The following is a 17,164-nucleotide window of genomic DNA, read 5'->3' as shown; positions in this document are numbered from 1 at the left end:
TTGATCGATACATGTACATATTTAGGTATTAGGTGTACAACTTTGATTCCGCCGTTTTCCTATAGATGGCTTTAGCGGTAAATAGTGGTCGAAATAACTAGATCATAGATGTCATGCGATAAATTTGGGCATCTGTCAACATAACCCCATAGAAACATTAGTCGATTTGTGTCCGCATCATAAAGTTCTTCTCGATTGAAAATGTCAGTTTACGAGCCAAATTCTCGTCATTTGCCGGAGGTTTCAATTTTCTGCTTCAATATGAAGAAATCTGCGGCTGAGGCTCATCGAATGCTCTCAAATACTTATGGTGAAGCCGCTATTGGTGAAAGAACGTGTCGTGAGTGGTTTCAACGCTTCAAGAACGGTGATTTTCACGTCGAAGACCGGCATAGCGGTGGAAGAGAGAAGGTTTTCGAAGATGCAGAATTGGAGGCATTACTTAATGAAGACTCGAGTCAAAGTCAAAAAGAATTGGCACGATCATTGGGAGTAGACAATACTTTGAATCATAAATGTATAACCAGTTTTTTACAATAAAGCCTCGAATTTCGGAAAAAAACGGCGGAAGCAAAGTTGTACACCTAATAATATAATTATTACCTGTAAGCATTGATGTTCAAAGGATCGTACAATAATTTATAATTTTTATCAGAATTGCTTCGATTTTTACTTGCAATAATGAACGATCGCGATTTTTGATAAAGATTTCTTTTCGGGATATAGTTTCGTCTCATTTATCAAATATTAATTATATGTTAATAATTGTAATAAATTATATTTCGATACTCGTTGGCATCGCATTTAGAAAAAAAATTTGCCAATGTACGAAGCATTTCGTACAATTATTTTACTGCTGGACTGTCGCCGTGCAAATGATAAGAACAAGGCCAGAACACGTAAACAATAGAGCGCTATACGCAGCCAAAACCAAACATCATATTATTGAGAATTCGTCGCCGAAATATTTTACGTATTACGATATATATATATATATATATATATATATATATATATATATATATATATATATATATATGTATATACACATGTACATTTTATCGCGTAATTTATTCATTTAATCAAGTAAAACTCAAAGTGACAAGAAAATTATAAATTATCGTTTTGTTGCGATCTCTCTCTCTCTCTCTCTCATTCTTTATGGACAATAATTATTTCTTTAATAATATATAGGATCAAATATATTTTGTAATTAGCATAACGAAAAATTCAGAAATCGTTTAATGAATAATTAATCTATAATTTAAAATACTTTTATAATTTAGTATCCCGCGTATTTGTTTCCTATACAATATTATTTGATTTTTTTTTTTAATATTTGTCAAGCATATTCCTGAAATATGAAAAATAAATGTAATATTTAAACGCCGTATAGAATCGAGCATTCTGTATTTAAGAGTGCAGATAACAATTTTATTTTCCACGTGACTTACGAAACAGATTTCTTTTTTAATAGGAACATAAACATTTTACACCGTATCATACCGTATTTTATATTCAATAATTTTTAATATCCCCTGAGTATGTGTATTTGATATTACTAGATAATATTAAAGCAAAATATTTTAAAGTTTTATCTCTTAAATCTTAAAATAATGTTTAAATAAAATCATATGATAAAGTTTAGAATTTTCCGGATTATGTTTATATTTCCATGATTCTTGTATAAATTGAAATATCATGATCAAAATATAATACGCAAATAAAATTTTGATTACTTACAAGAAGAACGTCTCAATCGGGGATTCAAATTTATTACATTACTTTTTAATAAAAATTATGTCAAGTAAAATTTTTTCATATAAATATTAATAATTATCAGTTTTTAAAAACATTGTTGCGACTTAGAGCTTATTACCAATATAAGTAATAATTTATATATTATACTAAAATATAATGTATCAAGATTTACAATTAAAAAAGATTAATAAACGATTGATATAAATTATATAATATATTTGCATTGGTCATCACATGGTATTGATATTTATTAATACAAGATATTTTATTTAATATAACAGAAGGATGATTATACATATTATATTTTACATAATATTGTACAAAAGGTATTATTTCGTGTATTTCTCCACAATATCGAATGACATATTATCATATTACAAAATACTTGTTTTAATTAAAATATCTGCTGATTAAATAGTATTATTAATACTATTTGATAGATACCATTATAATACTTCCCAGTAAATTAAATCGATAACTTTGTACCACATTTCCCATATCAGCGCTAAGGAATCCGTATTCTGAAATATATAAAAGTAATTAATATTTAATTCCCAACTTTTGATGTACATTTTTATATCTTGCGAACTAATTTAAACATACATAATAAATAATTTTCTTTTCATATGTTTTTTAGAAATCATTCTATAGAGAAATAGATATATACATTGTACGTACGGGTCTTATAAATATAATATTATAGGTTGTATGACTATTTGGTTTTAAACAATTTTAAATAATTAATAATAAAAATAATTATGCGCAATTTGTATATTAAAAAATTGTCAAACATTGACGACCAATACTATCTTTAAAGTGTATGAAGATATAAATATAGAAAGATCCTAGTTTTATTATACACATACACACAACACACTAAAAGCTTTTATACCAGCTCTTCCTGATGTTCGGCTATTTTCTTGGCGGTTTCAGTATATTTTTTAATTTCTGCTTCATCCACAGCACTTTGACTTGTTTCTTGAGCCATACTAAAGATTATGACAATCGAAACAATGAGCAAAGTTAGGTATATCACCTTCATTGCTGCAAACTTAATAAAATATCCAAGGTTTAAACTTTACATCTTTATGTGATACCTCTATTTATACTATAAAAATCGTGATCGAAATACCATAAACATTATCTAATCTACAAAATTTTGAGGTTTATTAGAACTTTATATAACTTTATTTGAATTTTTTTTTTTTTAAGATTTAAGATAAAACAGTGTTTTAAGTATTATTTCACTAATAGCAAATAGTATCGTTGATCATAAAATTGTTTAAAGGAAGTAAATACGCGAATATTTTATGTATTAAGATATTCACGTATATCTACTATGTAAAACACGTTCCCACTATTTAAACTGCGCACAATTAAATGACGCATTAAAGTGTATTAAAAATGAATTACTTTACTGAATCTAAGAGAAATGAAATGTCAGTCAATTATATTATTTCTTAGAATTTTAATCTTTAGACATTTATAACAAATTGTCTCTATTTATCGATGATACGATAATGGCATGTAATATTATTACTAAACTTAATAATTGTTGCAATAATTAAAGATGCCACCGTGCCAGTAAATATGATTCTCACTAAATAAAATTCGAGGTAAATATTGATAAAAAAGGACCGAATTCCGATGACTGTGACTTTGACATATATTGTTATGATATTGAGTAATACAATATTTGATTAAACAGATTTTAGTCGTTGTCCGTTGTTCACATCAAAAAATTATTAATAAATAAAGTTTTACGCAAAGCAAGAATCGATTGTAAACTGGCAACGAAAAATTCGATATTGTATTGTATTTATATGGATATCACTATACCTATACTACACGTATACACAGGCAAACATATAAAACGTTATATAAAATGTTAAAATATTAAAGATTTAAAAATAAATCATTATCTCTAAACAATTACCTATTTGAAATAATAATGTCAGTAATACAATATATAGCCATTTTTTTAACTTTTATAAATTAAATTAAATAAAAGAGCCCTTTCTCATATATCGAAGTTTGGTCGTCACTCTTTAAAGACAGCCACGTATGTGCAAATTTTCATCAAGTGAGAGCTTGGTCGATCAAAAGACGATTTAAGAGTGATGACATAATCAATCATTATAACTGCGTCTAAATAACGTAACGAATTATTTTAATCATACATATGTTAATTTATTCAACCACTTATTTTTTTAAATATACAGATATTTTATGTAACTCTTCTAAGATTAATAAACACAATTAATATTTTATTCCAATAAATCACTATTTATTATCGATAATGCAAAGACCTACATACAGGGTGTCCCATTTTAAAGGACCCACTCAAATATCTCAGAAACGCCGCGTTAAATCGAAAAATGTTTCAAACAAAAGTTGTGTGGCTTCAAGGGGGGCATAAGATGGTGACAATGATTTGACCTTGGAAAATCATTTGAAGGTCATGTGAAGGTCAACTTTAAAATCTTAAATGGAAACCCCCATTTTTTATTTAGTATTCTTGTTGGTGATATCGAGAGCTTTCCAAAACACTATAATAAGGTATTTTTTCATTAAATACTTTTTGAGTTATTTTACATTTTAATCTGACATATTTTGATATAAAAAATAAAATATTTTGTAAAATATTCAGTTTTCGATAATTTTACCGTAATACTTCTATGTACAGAATAATAAAAAAAAATTAATTAGTGCCAAAAAAAAACAAATAATTGTTTAAAAAAATACATTGTAAATAATTTTCTTAAAAACAATTTTTTTTTATATTAATTGATTTGTCTCATTATTCTGTACATAGAAGTATTACGGTAAGATTATCGAAAACTAAATATTTTACAAGATATTTAATTTTGGTATATCAAAATATGTCAGATTAAAATATAAAATAACTCAAAAAGTACTTAATGAAAAAATAGTTTATTATAGTGTTTTGGAAAGCTCTCGATGTCAGCTACATGAATACTAAATAAAAAATGAGGGTTTCTATTTAAGATTTTAAAGTTGACTTTCACATGACCTTCAAATGATTTTCCAAGGTCAAATTATTGTCACCATCTTATGGCCCCCTTGAAGCCACACAACTTTTGTTTGAAACATTTTTCGATTTAACGCGGTGTTTCTGAGATATTTGAGTGGGTCCTTTAAAATGGGACACCCTGTATGTAGCAGCGCGCAACAAATTTTTTTCAGTCACGATAACTCTCGTATAAGATTAGCTACTTAATAATAATACATTATTTAATAATAGTACCTTATCGATGTGTTAATAGTAAATTTGTCGATGTCTAAAATAATAATATTGATAATCTCGCTAACATATCATACTTGGTTGTATTAAAATGAAGATTTTTACGTAAAATTTGCTATAAGAGGATACTCTTTTTACTGCTGCTATCATTTCCGAATACAAGATTTATAGCGGATGTCATTTATTTAATATTGTGTTATTACGTCTAATCATATTGCTATGTTCGTAACTATAAATATCGGTTATTTATTACCGGCTATTTGTAGTTTTAAACTATTGATATTTTTCTAATGCAATAGTCAATATGTCATTCGAGAAATATATAGATGTGTGGATGTTTGCGCGTGTCTGCGTGCGTGCGTATATGTGTGTGAAGAGTTGTCTTTTTTGTTGTAAAAATATATGCATTGAAAGAGAGAAAGAGAGGGAAAAGAGAGAGAGAGAGAGAGAGAGAGAGAGAGAGAGAGAGAGAGAAATAAAGAGAAAGGAAGAGTATTAAATGCGTATTATTATATAAAAAAATATTTCTCTCTAAGCGCATTTTCTTAAAACTGCAAAATATTTAATCTTAAATTTAAAATATTTATTTTTGAGTAAATCTTTCCATGTAATAATAATTTAATGACAAAAAATATAATTGATCATATAATTTTATAATTTTAAATTTTATACATTTTTATAACTAAGCATTTTTCAATTTGTATAACGTGCATATAACATCCTATCACAAGATAAAGATTCTCTATCTAATCTAAATTAAAAAATATAATTTTACTATTTATTTTTTTCTTCGACACGTTTAATTTCAAATGCTTCTTTTATTTTCAATTATTTATAATTTAGAAGAGATTTTATAAATGTTTTTCAATTAATTCTTATGTTAAAAGAAAAATTGATTTACGACTAGCCAAAGGATTTGCAACATTTAAAAAGAAATGTGCTTATAAAGGAAATGTGTTAATAAAAGATGCTCTTATGGTACGCATACGTAACTTGCCGTGTATTTACTTGTTGTTTTTGCTTTTGTTATTCAAATTTCTAAGAGTACAAATTCCACTGCATATTGTTACAATGAATCAAGATAATCTTTGTATATATTTATATCAGAATTAAAGCGCTAAAATTTTGGTGAATTTATATAGCATCGAAGAATGACTTAAAATATACTAGCATTAATTCATTAAATTATTTTGAACTCTTTCATTGATGTTTTACTCTGAAATTCAATGCGTTCTGATCTTAATAGCTCGCTCGATCGGCAACATGAACAGGTTGACGCGCGGTTATACGTCAAGGCAACTAAAGAAAATAAAATGGAGAGAGTTTGAAAGTAGGTCTTAGCCGTTCAGTCAGTTGTCGGCTACGTGTCCGGACGATTGGTTAGCATAATGGTGAGTTTTCGATCATCAAGTGAATGATGCATTTTCTATCATTGGAAAAACATGAAATATTGTCAATTTTTGTGCACAATTATATATGGTGGTGCTTTGATATTCGTGCGATGCCATAAATGCATCGATTGCAAAGACTAGAAAAAGTGATTTATACTGTGATAAATTAATGTAAAATTAAAATTAAAAAAGCGATTTTTCAAACGTGAAGTAAAAATAAACGTTTTTCATTGACACCTTATAACTTTGTATCTACAATGTTTTAACATGGCTAATACTGTTTGTGTACATTAAACATGATAACATTTATTTAAATCATTTAGAGGCTTGAAGAGTGCTGCAAATATAATTGTTGCAAAATTATACATTCTTTGTAAATAATTATTATATTTGTATGATTGCTAAGAGTATCGCGCTATATTTATATTCGAGTTTTATATTTTTGTATGAAAATGATCATAAAACAGCTTAGTTGCAACATTCTTACAAATGTTACTTAAATACAATTTAAATGTTCTTTAAATTATCATTAAATTATCAATACTAATATATACAAAATTTAATAATTATCTCATAAGTTATTGTTGTATAAATATTATGTCAATTTTTTTCAATCGTAAACCATATTATTCTTTAAAAATTGGTATATATTATATGGCTTTTTTATTCAATACTTTCTTAATTTATATATATATATATATATACACGCGCGTATACATATATAATGATGAAAATACACATTAATCATTAATTGTATTCAATCTGCATTTTGCATCTATATTGATAAATATTATAATCTTTTGCAACAAAGACCGGAGATGAATATTTTTTAACGTTGCACGACATCAGATTGTGAAAGTTGTTCTTTCCGGTGTCATTTTTTCTGTACGCTTGTCAAGCAAATTTTTTTACATACATGTATTCGTGATCGTTATATTTCTCAAGCGTTCTTTGCGCGATTCAAAGCTGGAAAATATTAACCGCGAAATAACGAAAATATTTACGATGGAAAAGCCAATCGTCAACAAACTTGTGAAGATTATTTTTCTATTGCAAGTATTTTCATTTTGAAGAAATATTTTTCCGCTTTGGATCATTCACCGTAACGAATGCTATTTCCTGTTGCGATATCACGAGTCGACATACTATAATTATGGCAAATGGAAATTGTATCCAATAGCAATGGCTAATAATATGGTGAAATACAAAACCAAAGAAGTTAGTTGTCTTTCTGCTATTATCGATTAGATGGAAATTAGTTTTATCTTCAAGAGCTTATTGCTCGCGTGTCTCATGACGCAAATTACGTATTACCTTTTCTTTTCTGTTACATGAAATAAGCAGTATTATTATAATATTGCTGAAATGATTGCTTGTTAGAAAAGAAGCATGCTATATAACGTAAACGTATTACAATTTGCATAATTAAATAAATGCGTGAGCGATGTAAATGCTTTATTCCTTACTCTGCATCAATACCCTAAAAATATTATAACCGTATGCAAATCTAATTTTAAATTTCAAATAGAAAAATTTTAATTTTAAATAAAAGTTAGATTCAGATACGAAAAAATATACAGGGTGTCCCATTTTAAAGGACCCACTCAAATATCTCAAAAACACTGCGTTAAATCAAAAAATGTTTCAAACAAAAATTATGTGGCTTCAAGGGGGCCATAAGATGGTGACAATAATTTGACCTTGGAAAATCATTTGAAGGTCAACTTTAAAATCTTAAATGGAAATCCCCATTTTTTATTTAGTATTCTTGTAGCTGACATCGACAGCTTTCCAAAACACTATAATAAAGTATTTTTTCATTAAGTACTTTTTGAATTATTTTATATTTTATTCTGACATATTTTGATATAAAAAATTAAATATTTCGTAAAATATTTAATTTTCGATAATTTTACCGTATGTATAGAATACCGTATGTATGTTTACTTCTATGTATAGAATAATAAGACAAATTAATTAGTGCCAAAAAAAAACAAATAATTGTTTAAAAAAATATATTGTAAATAATTTTCTTAAAAATAATTTTTTTTTTTATACTAATTGATTTGTCTCATTATTCTGTACATAGAAGTATTACGGTAAGATTATCGAAAACTAAATATTTTACGAGATATTTAATTTTTTATATCAAAATATGTCAGATTAAAATATAAAATAACTCAAAAAGTACTTAATAAAGAAATACTTTATTATAGTGTTTTGGAAAGCTCTCGATGTCAGCTATAAGAATACTGAATAAAAAATGGGGGTTTCTATTTAATATTTTAAAGTTAACCTTCACATGACCTTCAAATGATTTTCCAAGGTCAAATCATTGTCACCATCTTATGGCCCCTTTGAAGCCACACAACTTTTGTTTGAAACATTTTTCGATTTAACGCAGTGTTTCTGAGATATTTGAGTGGGTCCTTTAAAATAGGACACCCTATATATTTAAAAACGTTCTATAATACTCGAAGTCTTAACCATATATCTTTAACTCTAACTAAAATGTCTCAGGAATTATAAAAGAGCACTGTCTAATTTCAAGCGCATATTATCAACTTTAATAACTTCAAGCTTTTAACATGTCGTGTTAAAAAATATTGTTATAATTAACGTTATAATTATATAATTTTTGATATGAATTTGCAACACTTTGGCGGACACAAATTAAAAAAATTTTAACAAATAGGCCTAAATAACATACGACACGGAAAACTAAATATAATCAGGAGTAAAAAATGTGATACTTTAAAATGTTATATCTTAGAAACTAAAAGAGCAACACGATTCAAAGTATACCTGACTTAGCATTCTATTGAATAAAATTTAATCCATGTGATAAGTACTTTATATGTATTTCTATACTCAATACTTGAAAGATTCAACATAAATCAATTTGAAAATTTCTATCGATATATTTCACGGATGCAAATTTGATTATTTCATACATTTGACAAAATATAAACTATATACGTACGTATCACGAGTATTATAGATGTTAAAATGAAAGGATAGACATTGTGAAAGTTAGTCAACTGTGCTCTTTGACATCAGCAATCTGGCTAAGCTCATTTTGCAACTTTTGCTCATGAATATGAGAAATATAACTGACATATATCTTTGACTCGTTCTTCTTTGGCTTAATTGCGTAATCCATGCTTACGTATTATTAAAGCAATTCCATCTAATAAATTAATATGTATAAGATCTCTCATATCTAGGGCATCTACGTAAGTATATGCGAATATAAATAGTCTCGAAGAAAAAATATATTAAGATTGAATGAAAATTACTTTTCTAATCGCGTGCTAACCTTATTTAATATTATATTATAAATCTTATATAAAATATGTACACATTAATTTCTTATTAATATATATTACATTTAACAAGAAATTAGAAAGATTATTGCTAAAACAACACTGCTTAATTTGAGTTATTTAAAATTATTACTATTTATTATAAGATTAAATTTCATTTTAAAATTTTATCTTTTTCTAATACAAAGATATATTTATTTTACGATGAATGAAATTAAATATCCAATAATCTTAACATGTAAAATATAAATTTTAAATAATTTATAATTATAAAATAGTTACAGTAAAATATATAGATGAAGTAAAAAAAATCTAAATTATATTATCACGCACACACAAATGCTTTTATTATAAAGTATTTTATAATTGACAAAATTAATATAATTAATATGATTAATTAACAAAATTAATATAATTAATTTGAGATTACATGGATCTCAAAAATGTTGGACAAAAATAACAAAAAAACTGACAACCTTATATACGTATTTAATATATTCTAATTAATTATAAATCTCATATATGGGACTTCCCCTCACAAGAAAAAAAATTTTTTTTTAGAAATTGAGTAGAAATATTATTGCAATGGTGAAATATATTTATATACACAATAGACATATATAAAAAATTTAAAAATATTGCAGAGCTGGTTCGTTGTATGTATAGAAGATTATTGGATCAGCTAGTATTTGGTTTTGAGTTTATAATATAACTTACTTCTCCTTATTTGTTGCATAATTCCAATAATTTTTTTTTAGATTGCATTATTGTGCATGCTGATCCTCTTTGGTTTAACTCATGGTGATGATTTGCCATCAAGAATCGAAGTCGAGAACTCGATCAATCGAACAATTAACGAAGTCGAGAGATTGATTCGTCAGAACTCATCTTTGCCGCAACTCACTAGGCGTGAGATTGTCGACATTCTTTTAAACATTGTAACATCTAAAAATCTAGAGACATTCGGGAATAATCGAGAGACAATCGAGAAAGCAAGAAAGATTTATGAAAGAGCGTTAATGGTAGTTTTACCGTACAATGCACAAGATGCAAAAGAAAATATAAATGATTTATATACCAAGCCACCGATAGTTCAAATAATCTCCGACACTTCTTCTAATTCGAAAGACTTCAATGCGTGGGAAAACGAAAAAATACAATCCAGCACACCCACGCAGGAAATGCAACACGATAAAGAATCTCTTGAAAACTTGGTAGTGACACACGCCCCGGAGATAGAAAATCCACCCGAAGAAACGCAATATAAGAATCACAGAGAAACATATTCGGAAGCGCATACAAAAATGCCGTTGACGGAAACTCTGAAATTTGAATCGGCACCAATAAAATTTAGCTTTAACTTGGATAATCTGCAAAAGCAACCAGCGACCATCGAAACACCTAGCTCTAGACGACCAGTGTTTAAGGAAGAATCTTCAACCAAGGATGAAGAAGTCTATATAGTATATAGTACAACTGCAACAACGATGCGACCAATGGAAATGAGTCCTAACAAAAAGAATGTTTTGACAACATCTCATCCTTCAAAGTATAACGAAAATGTTCTATCTGTTGATCAATGGCGTTATAACGCACCAACAAGTACTATGCAAAGTCTTACGACATCATCGAAAGCTTTAGATTCATCTGTTAAGATATCATTGGAAGACATGGCACCAACTGTAATTAGTAAAATTGAGAACACTCCAGAGATTTCAAAGATACCTTTCAAAAAAATACAAATGACCAAGCAATCTTCTATCTATGTAACACCAATATCCTCTTCTTCTTCTTCTTCTTCTTTCGAAAAATTAGAATACAATTCTACTTATAATTCAAATTCTGGAGGATTTCATAAAATCACAACGACAACGACGATGCGGCCAGAGGTCATGGAATTGCTTGCCTCAATTGGACTTCGGCCGGAAAATTCCACGAATGTAGAGGAAGTATTCAAAAAAAATGAAGAAAGTTTAAAAAACAAAACAGAGATTTCCAATAGCAATGGTTTTGTTTATAAAACAACTTCCGGCTTGACGGCCGTTAAATCCGATTCATCATCGATAAGCGCTCAAAATACCTTTGAAAATCCTGTTCTAGAGATTGGAAAAGGAATGAATAATCTAACGCCAGATATACAGCTACTCTTTCAGCGATTTGGTTTGCAGACGTCCAATCTAGTAACAACTTCAACGTCCACACCCAGACCAACCGTAAATACAAATTCTTATACCAACTTCAAACCTTTGCCGACGTCTAAGATAAAAAACGAAGATATGAAAGAGTTCTTGGCACAGTTCGGTCTTGGAATCAGTGATAATAGGCAGAAAAAATCTATGCCGGCATCGACGGAACGACCATCGTTGATTGAAGCTGTTCCAGATAACATGAGACAAATTTTGGAAAATATAGGCCTCATCTCTCGCAAGGTATCGAAAACAAAAATGGAGGATACCAAAAATGTACCAAAAGTGCAGGATATAGAACCGAAAAACGCAACCAAATTCCACGTGTTTAAACCTCACGAAGTCCAAGTGAAGGATGAGAGACAGAGGATGAAAATCAACGAGCTATTGGACATTGTCAACAAATTGATTCAAGAAGGGAAAACGAGTACGGAGGATGTGCAAAAAGCAGCTGACAACTTATTAATAAATTCAAAAACTCTAAAGAATGGTCCAGATCCGTTACATATAGAAGAGATTATTAGAATCTATAATGAAGATTTAAAGAATGAGGTAAAAAGACAAAACTCGGAAGAAACTGTTGAAACAACCACTATTGGCGATGAAGATCTCGCGAAGACCACGACAACAACTACCGGTATAAAAAGATTTATGATATCCGTTTTGAGCACTTCAGAATCTTGGGTTAAACGGATTATTCAAGGTCTGACAAAAATCAGGCGCATGTTAATTAATGTGGGGGGATATGTTTAGACAATCTTCTGATTAAATAGACTTATTCTGGAAGGTTGCTATCTATATAGTTTGCTACATCTCTCTCAGCATGATCTTCTTTGGTTACAACTTCTTCTGCTTCTACTTCAATTTTCGCTTTATATCTTATTTATAAGTGCTTGAATCTAACTCTATATTGTAAGGGAAAAAAATCGTACAGATTGATAAGAAAAATATCAATAATATTAAAATAATATAAATTAATTGAATATTTAATATATTTTTGCATAATTTGGATGCCATAGAAGATACGAAGTAATTTAAGTTATTATTTAGCTGTGCAATAATTAGAGTTATTTAATTGCTCGAATTATTCCATTATTTATATATTTTAAATTGACAAAAAATTTGCAATCTTAATGATAGAATAGATTTTGATAACATGATATATATATTTTTAAAAAACGAAACTTAGCCGTATATATATATAAAGAGAATTGTAAATTAATTTGTAAAATTTCGAACAAATCCTTCATATTGTGCTTCACTTTCATTGAATAATAGCTTTGAATAAAGTTTATTCAAGTAATCAAAATTGCAAAATGTGCTGTCTTTATAATAAAATAAGAACTGAATAAAATGATATACTATAACGTAACGCCAGATAAATTTTGATTTATTTTCGCATGCAATATTTCTCTAAACGATTCTCACAAGTTTTTTTTGCACGCCAACTTTTTCTTATGCGCATATATGTACATACATTACTGTCAGCAAAGTATGCAACTCTCATCCTACATTTCTTGCCCTCAAAGTAATAAATGTTATTGCACGTGCTAGATACATATGATTATACACGAATCGGTTCGTAATTCGGATGATCTTATCGTCAGTACTATTCATGATCAATAATTAAACAAAAGTCTTAATTTATTTTACTCTTGAAATACACACGTGTACGTGTGCACACAGATTCTTTTTTACAAACATCGATGCAATGAATGTGGAGAGACCACAGTAAAAAGTTCTCATATCTCAATCGCGAAAATCGAAAGTTCCGCGTCACTTTCTTGAAATCTTATATTGTTTGCAATTTTTAATTATAATTTGATAGCCATCTTATGCAAAATTTTTTTTTTATACTACGCATCGTATAAAATATATGCTTTACCAGAAAGAAATCCTAATCTATTTGGAGTCTTTCGTAAACCGATAGTATATAATCAATTGGAAAAAAAACTATTTAAGTAGTTACATCGATATTATATTTGTTTTAAAGAGTTAACAGTAATTTAATAATTTTAATTTATAAATTTCTCCATTTATTGCATATATAGGTACGAATACTTCTTTATGTATGTACTCGACGCATGTGTTTTTATCTTTTTAAAAGCTTGTTTAGATGATCTGTAATTTGCGATAAAATTCAAGATAAAATTTACGATGTGTCATGCACAGATTTCTACATGTTATATTTAGAAAGATTTTTTTTTAGGATTGCTATTACAATGTTTTCTACAAATTTGATATTCTTATCAATATTTTATGCTTTTAGCATCGTCAAGTTTTTTTTTTTTTTATATTATGCTTGTATTTCTCAGATTTATATTGGCAGTTGCAAGATGTTATGTGCTTTTAACCGTTTTTCAAATATTTATTACGTAGCATGCCAAAATCACTTACGCAACATAAAATGTGCAAAATGTCAAACAGTACTTTATGACGGATCTTGTCGGCAGAATCTATAGATGTTTCCTCGACGATCTCGACGACGATGATCACGCCGATAACATCGATAGCTCCAGATTCTGCGAAAAATGGCTCAACTTTTCTGGATACATTGGTATCACCCGTTCCAATGTCATCGACACCTACAAATGCAAATCTTCTGGCATTAGAGGAATCCTTTGGTGGTACCACCCGTGCACCAGACCCTGTTTTACCAACTAAGCGAAGAAGCGGTCTTTATTTCCTCGTAGACTGGAATACGTTTCTCGAAGTTGGTGATGAGGACAGCGAAAAAGTGAATCTAAGATTCCAACCGAAAGTTGGCGATAGGACAAGATTTTTGCCAGTCAAAATACCGTAATTTATAAAGAAGAATTTTATTACGAATACTGTTTCCGATGTAAATGTTAATTTAATTCTCAGATTCTAATATTTGTACTCATATTTTAGAGACTTAAAATATTTAATATATATGTATATATATATTCTATTTTTTTTTTCTTATATAATATTTGATACTTAATATAATTCATCAACACTTTTCAATATTTAATACATTTTGTGTATTGTTAAAAATTAAACTTTTCCTATATTGGCTCTCAGTCGATGTTTCTTTTGCTCTCTCTTTTACTAAAAGTATTATAAATAAAAAATTATATACTTTGCTGACATCTTATTTTATCTTATTTTATAATTCGATTTGTGTTTGAATTACAAATAAATCGACTGAAACATCATATGACAATATATGATACGGTTGTTGGAAGGCAAAAGAATTTAGAAAAATCATTTATAGTTCTATACAAAAATGTATCCATTTTACTTAAACCCTTTGTATATACAACATGCATAAGACTGTAGAAAAAAATGGTAAATTAGAAATAAACTTAATTTAATTGTTAAATATTTTTATTTAAAACCATCTTAGTCATATTGTTAAAACATTATCTTAAAAAAAAATGCTATTGCGGAAAAATTGCGAAATAGATTATTGAAAACTTTCTAAATAGTTTTATAATATACGATAAATTATATATATATATATATATATATATATATATATATATATATACTATACCCTGTATATACCATACGTATAGCTATAATACAATAAGTAAGGTCTTGAAGAAATTTTATTGCAATTAAAATTAAATATGTGTGTTATTTGATCTTTAAAAGAAATTTATTATGTATACTATGGTTAATAAGATATTCATATATATATATATATATATATATATATATATATATATATATATATATATATATATATATATGATGATATAGATGAATAACCAGGGTTGGGAAAGTTACTTTATAAAAGTAACTCGTTACCGTTACAGTTACTAAAAAGTAACGAGTCGTTACAAATTTAATTTTTTACAATACAAACTAATAAATTATTTTGCATAAGAAAAACTGTTAAAAAATTGTAAGCAAGATTTCATTCAAGGTTTATTACAAAATAAATGATTAAATTTTATCGAAATTCTTTATTAATTTTTAATAAAATTTGTTGCTCCATAGTATCATCATTTAAATGCCCTCTTTGTGGTGTTAATACGGAGCCACCGATGCTAAACATTCTTTCTATTAGCTAGTGATCACGGATGCACTGCTTGATAGAGCTGTATTATATTTAATAAAAAGTTTTTTAAGTTTTGGATAGTCGTTTAACATTTCTATATTACAATTATTTGATTTTAAAAACCGTTGCAATTCTTTTTGTTCAGATTCATTTTGCACCGTTTTTTGCTCAAAAATGAAAAAATCATCGTGATCGTCAGATTTTCCAGCTTTTGAAGAATTTTCAGTTGATCGGATTCCCAATAAATCCTCCAAGTAATTTTCAGCACGTTTTCTTTTTTCTCCGGTTAACCAGTTTAACTTAAATTTTGGATGTAAACATGCTGCTATTATTAATTCTTTTGTTTCAAATATTGTAAGAAATTTAAAATCAAATATAGTAAATTAAGCGACATTGTTTGTTTTATTGAAATTAATACTTTTGAATCAATAGTTTAAAATAAAATAATATTTTTCAATTAAATCCTTATTTAAAATTAAATAACATATGTATTAATCAAATTAATAAGTTACCTTTTATTTAAACCTTGCTGAATAGCTTCAACTAATGAATGGCAATCTATAAGGTCAGATTTATTGAGATTTTCTAATTTTCGTTGCAAGATACTTAGAACTGGTAGTAAATGAGAGCTCTGCTTTTCCGAAAAGATAAAGCTCTCATTGGATATCGCGCGTCGCGTCATCGCACTGGTCTGCAAGAGCCATAAGTTGATCAATCACATTGAAGCATTTTTACAACATAATAAGAATGCTAATTGGTCGATTTGCTTACGGCTTTACGGTTAAGATAAAAATTTTATCACGCACAATAGCAAGAATAATATCTTAAATAAATCAAAAAATTTGAAAAAAGTAACGATAAAAGTAACTGTTAAATTCGTTACTCGTTACCGAAAAATGTAACGAAGTTACTTTTTCCGTTACAAATAAAATTTGTAACGGTAACGGCGTTACAAGTAACGCGTTACTTCCCAACCCTGTGAATAACGCAGTGTTTCTGAGATATTTGAGTGGGTCCTTTAAAATGGGACACCCTGTATAATAAAATACATTAAATAACTCTTTCTTTTACAGTTTTAACTACAAATATTTGTATTTGTTTTTATTAAACTATGTTATTAATGAAATTATGACTTACGAGAAAATGTATAATTATTAATAAAATTACAGTTTAAACAAGCTAAAATATATAACATCTTATTTAAT

The 17,164-nt window shown here is 27.7% G+C and overlaps 1 protein-coding gene and 1 long non-coding RNA gene across 2 annotated transcripts; one reads left to right on the top strand and one right to left on the bottom strand.

The window, feature by feature from the left end:
• Positions 1-1,984: 1,984 nt before the first annotated feature.
• LOC138942691 (uncharacterized) lies at positions 1,985-2,824 on the bottom strand. Its single transcript, XR_011448371.1, has 2 exons — positions 2,654-2,824; positions 1,985-2,282 (listed from the first exon to the last, which is right to left on the bottom strand). It is a non-coding gene; the product is annotated as an uncharacterized lncRNA (long non-coding RNA).
• Positions 2,825-6,387: 3,563 nt separating this feature from the next.
• LOC138942568 (uncharacterized) lies at positions 6,388-14,896 on the top strand. The gene is made up of 3 exons (XM_070312888.1): positions 6,388-6,417; positions 10,502-12,566; positions 14,383-14,896. The coding sequence occupies exons 1-3, from the start codon at positions 6,415-6,417 to the stop codon at positions 14,730-14,732; spliced, it is 2,418 nt and encodes an 805-aa protein (XP_070168989.1). The 5' UTR covers positions 6,388-6,414; the 3' UTR covers positions 14,733-14,896.
• Positions 14,897-17,164: the final 2,268 nt, after the last annotated feature.

This window comes from Polyergus mexicanus, unplaced genomic scaffold (genome assembly GCF_030449975.1).
Source record: "Polyergus mexicanus isolate NDT 795.1 unplaced genomic scaffold, iyPolMexi1.0 SCAF_23, whole genome shotgun sequence".
Lineage (NCBI taxonomy): Eukaryota > Metazoa > Arthropoda > Insecta > Hymenoptera > Formicidae > Polyergus > Polyergus mexicanus.
Note: the sequence above shows the minus strand (reverse complement) of the source record. Positions and strands in the feature narration are given on the sequence as shown.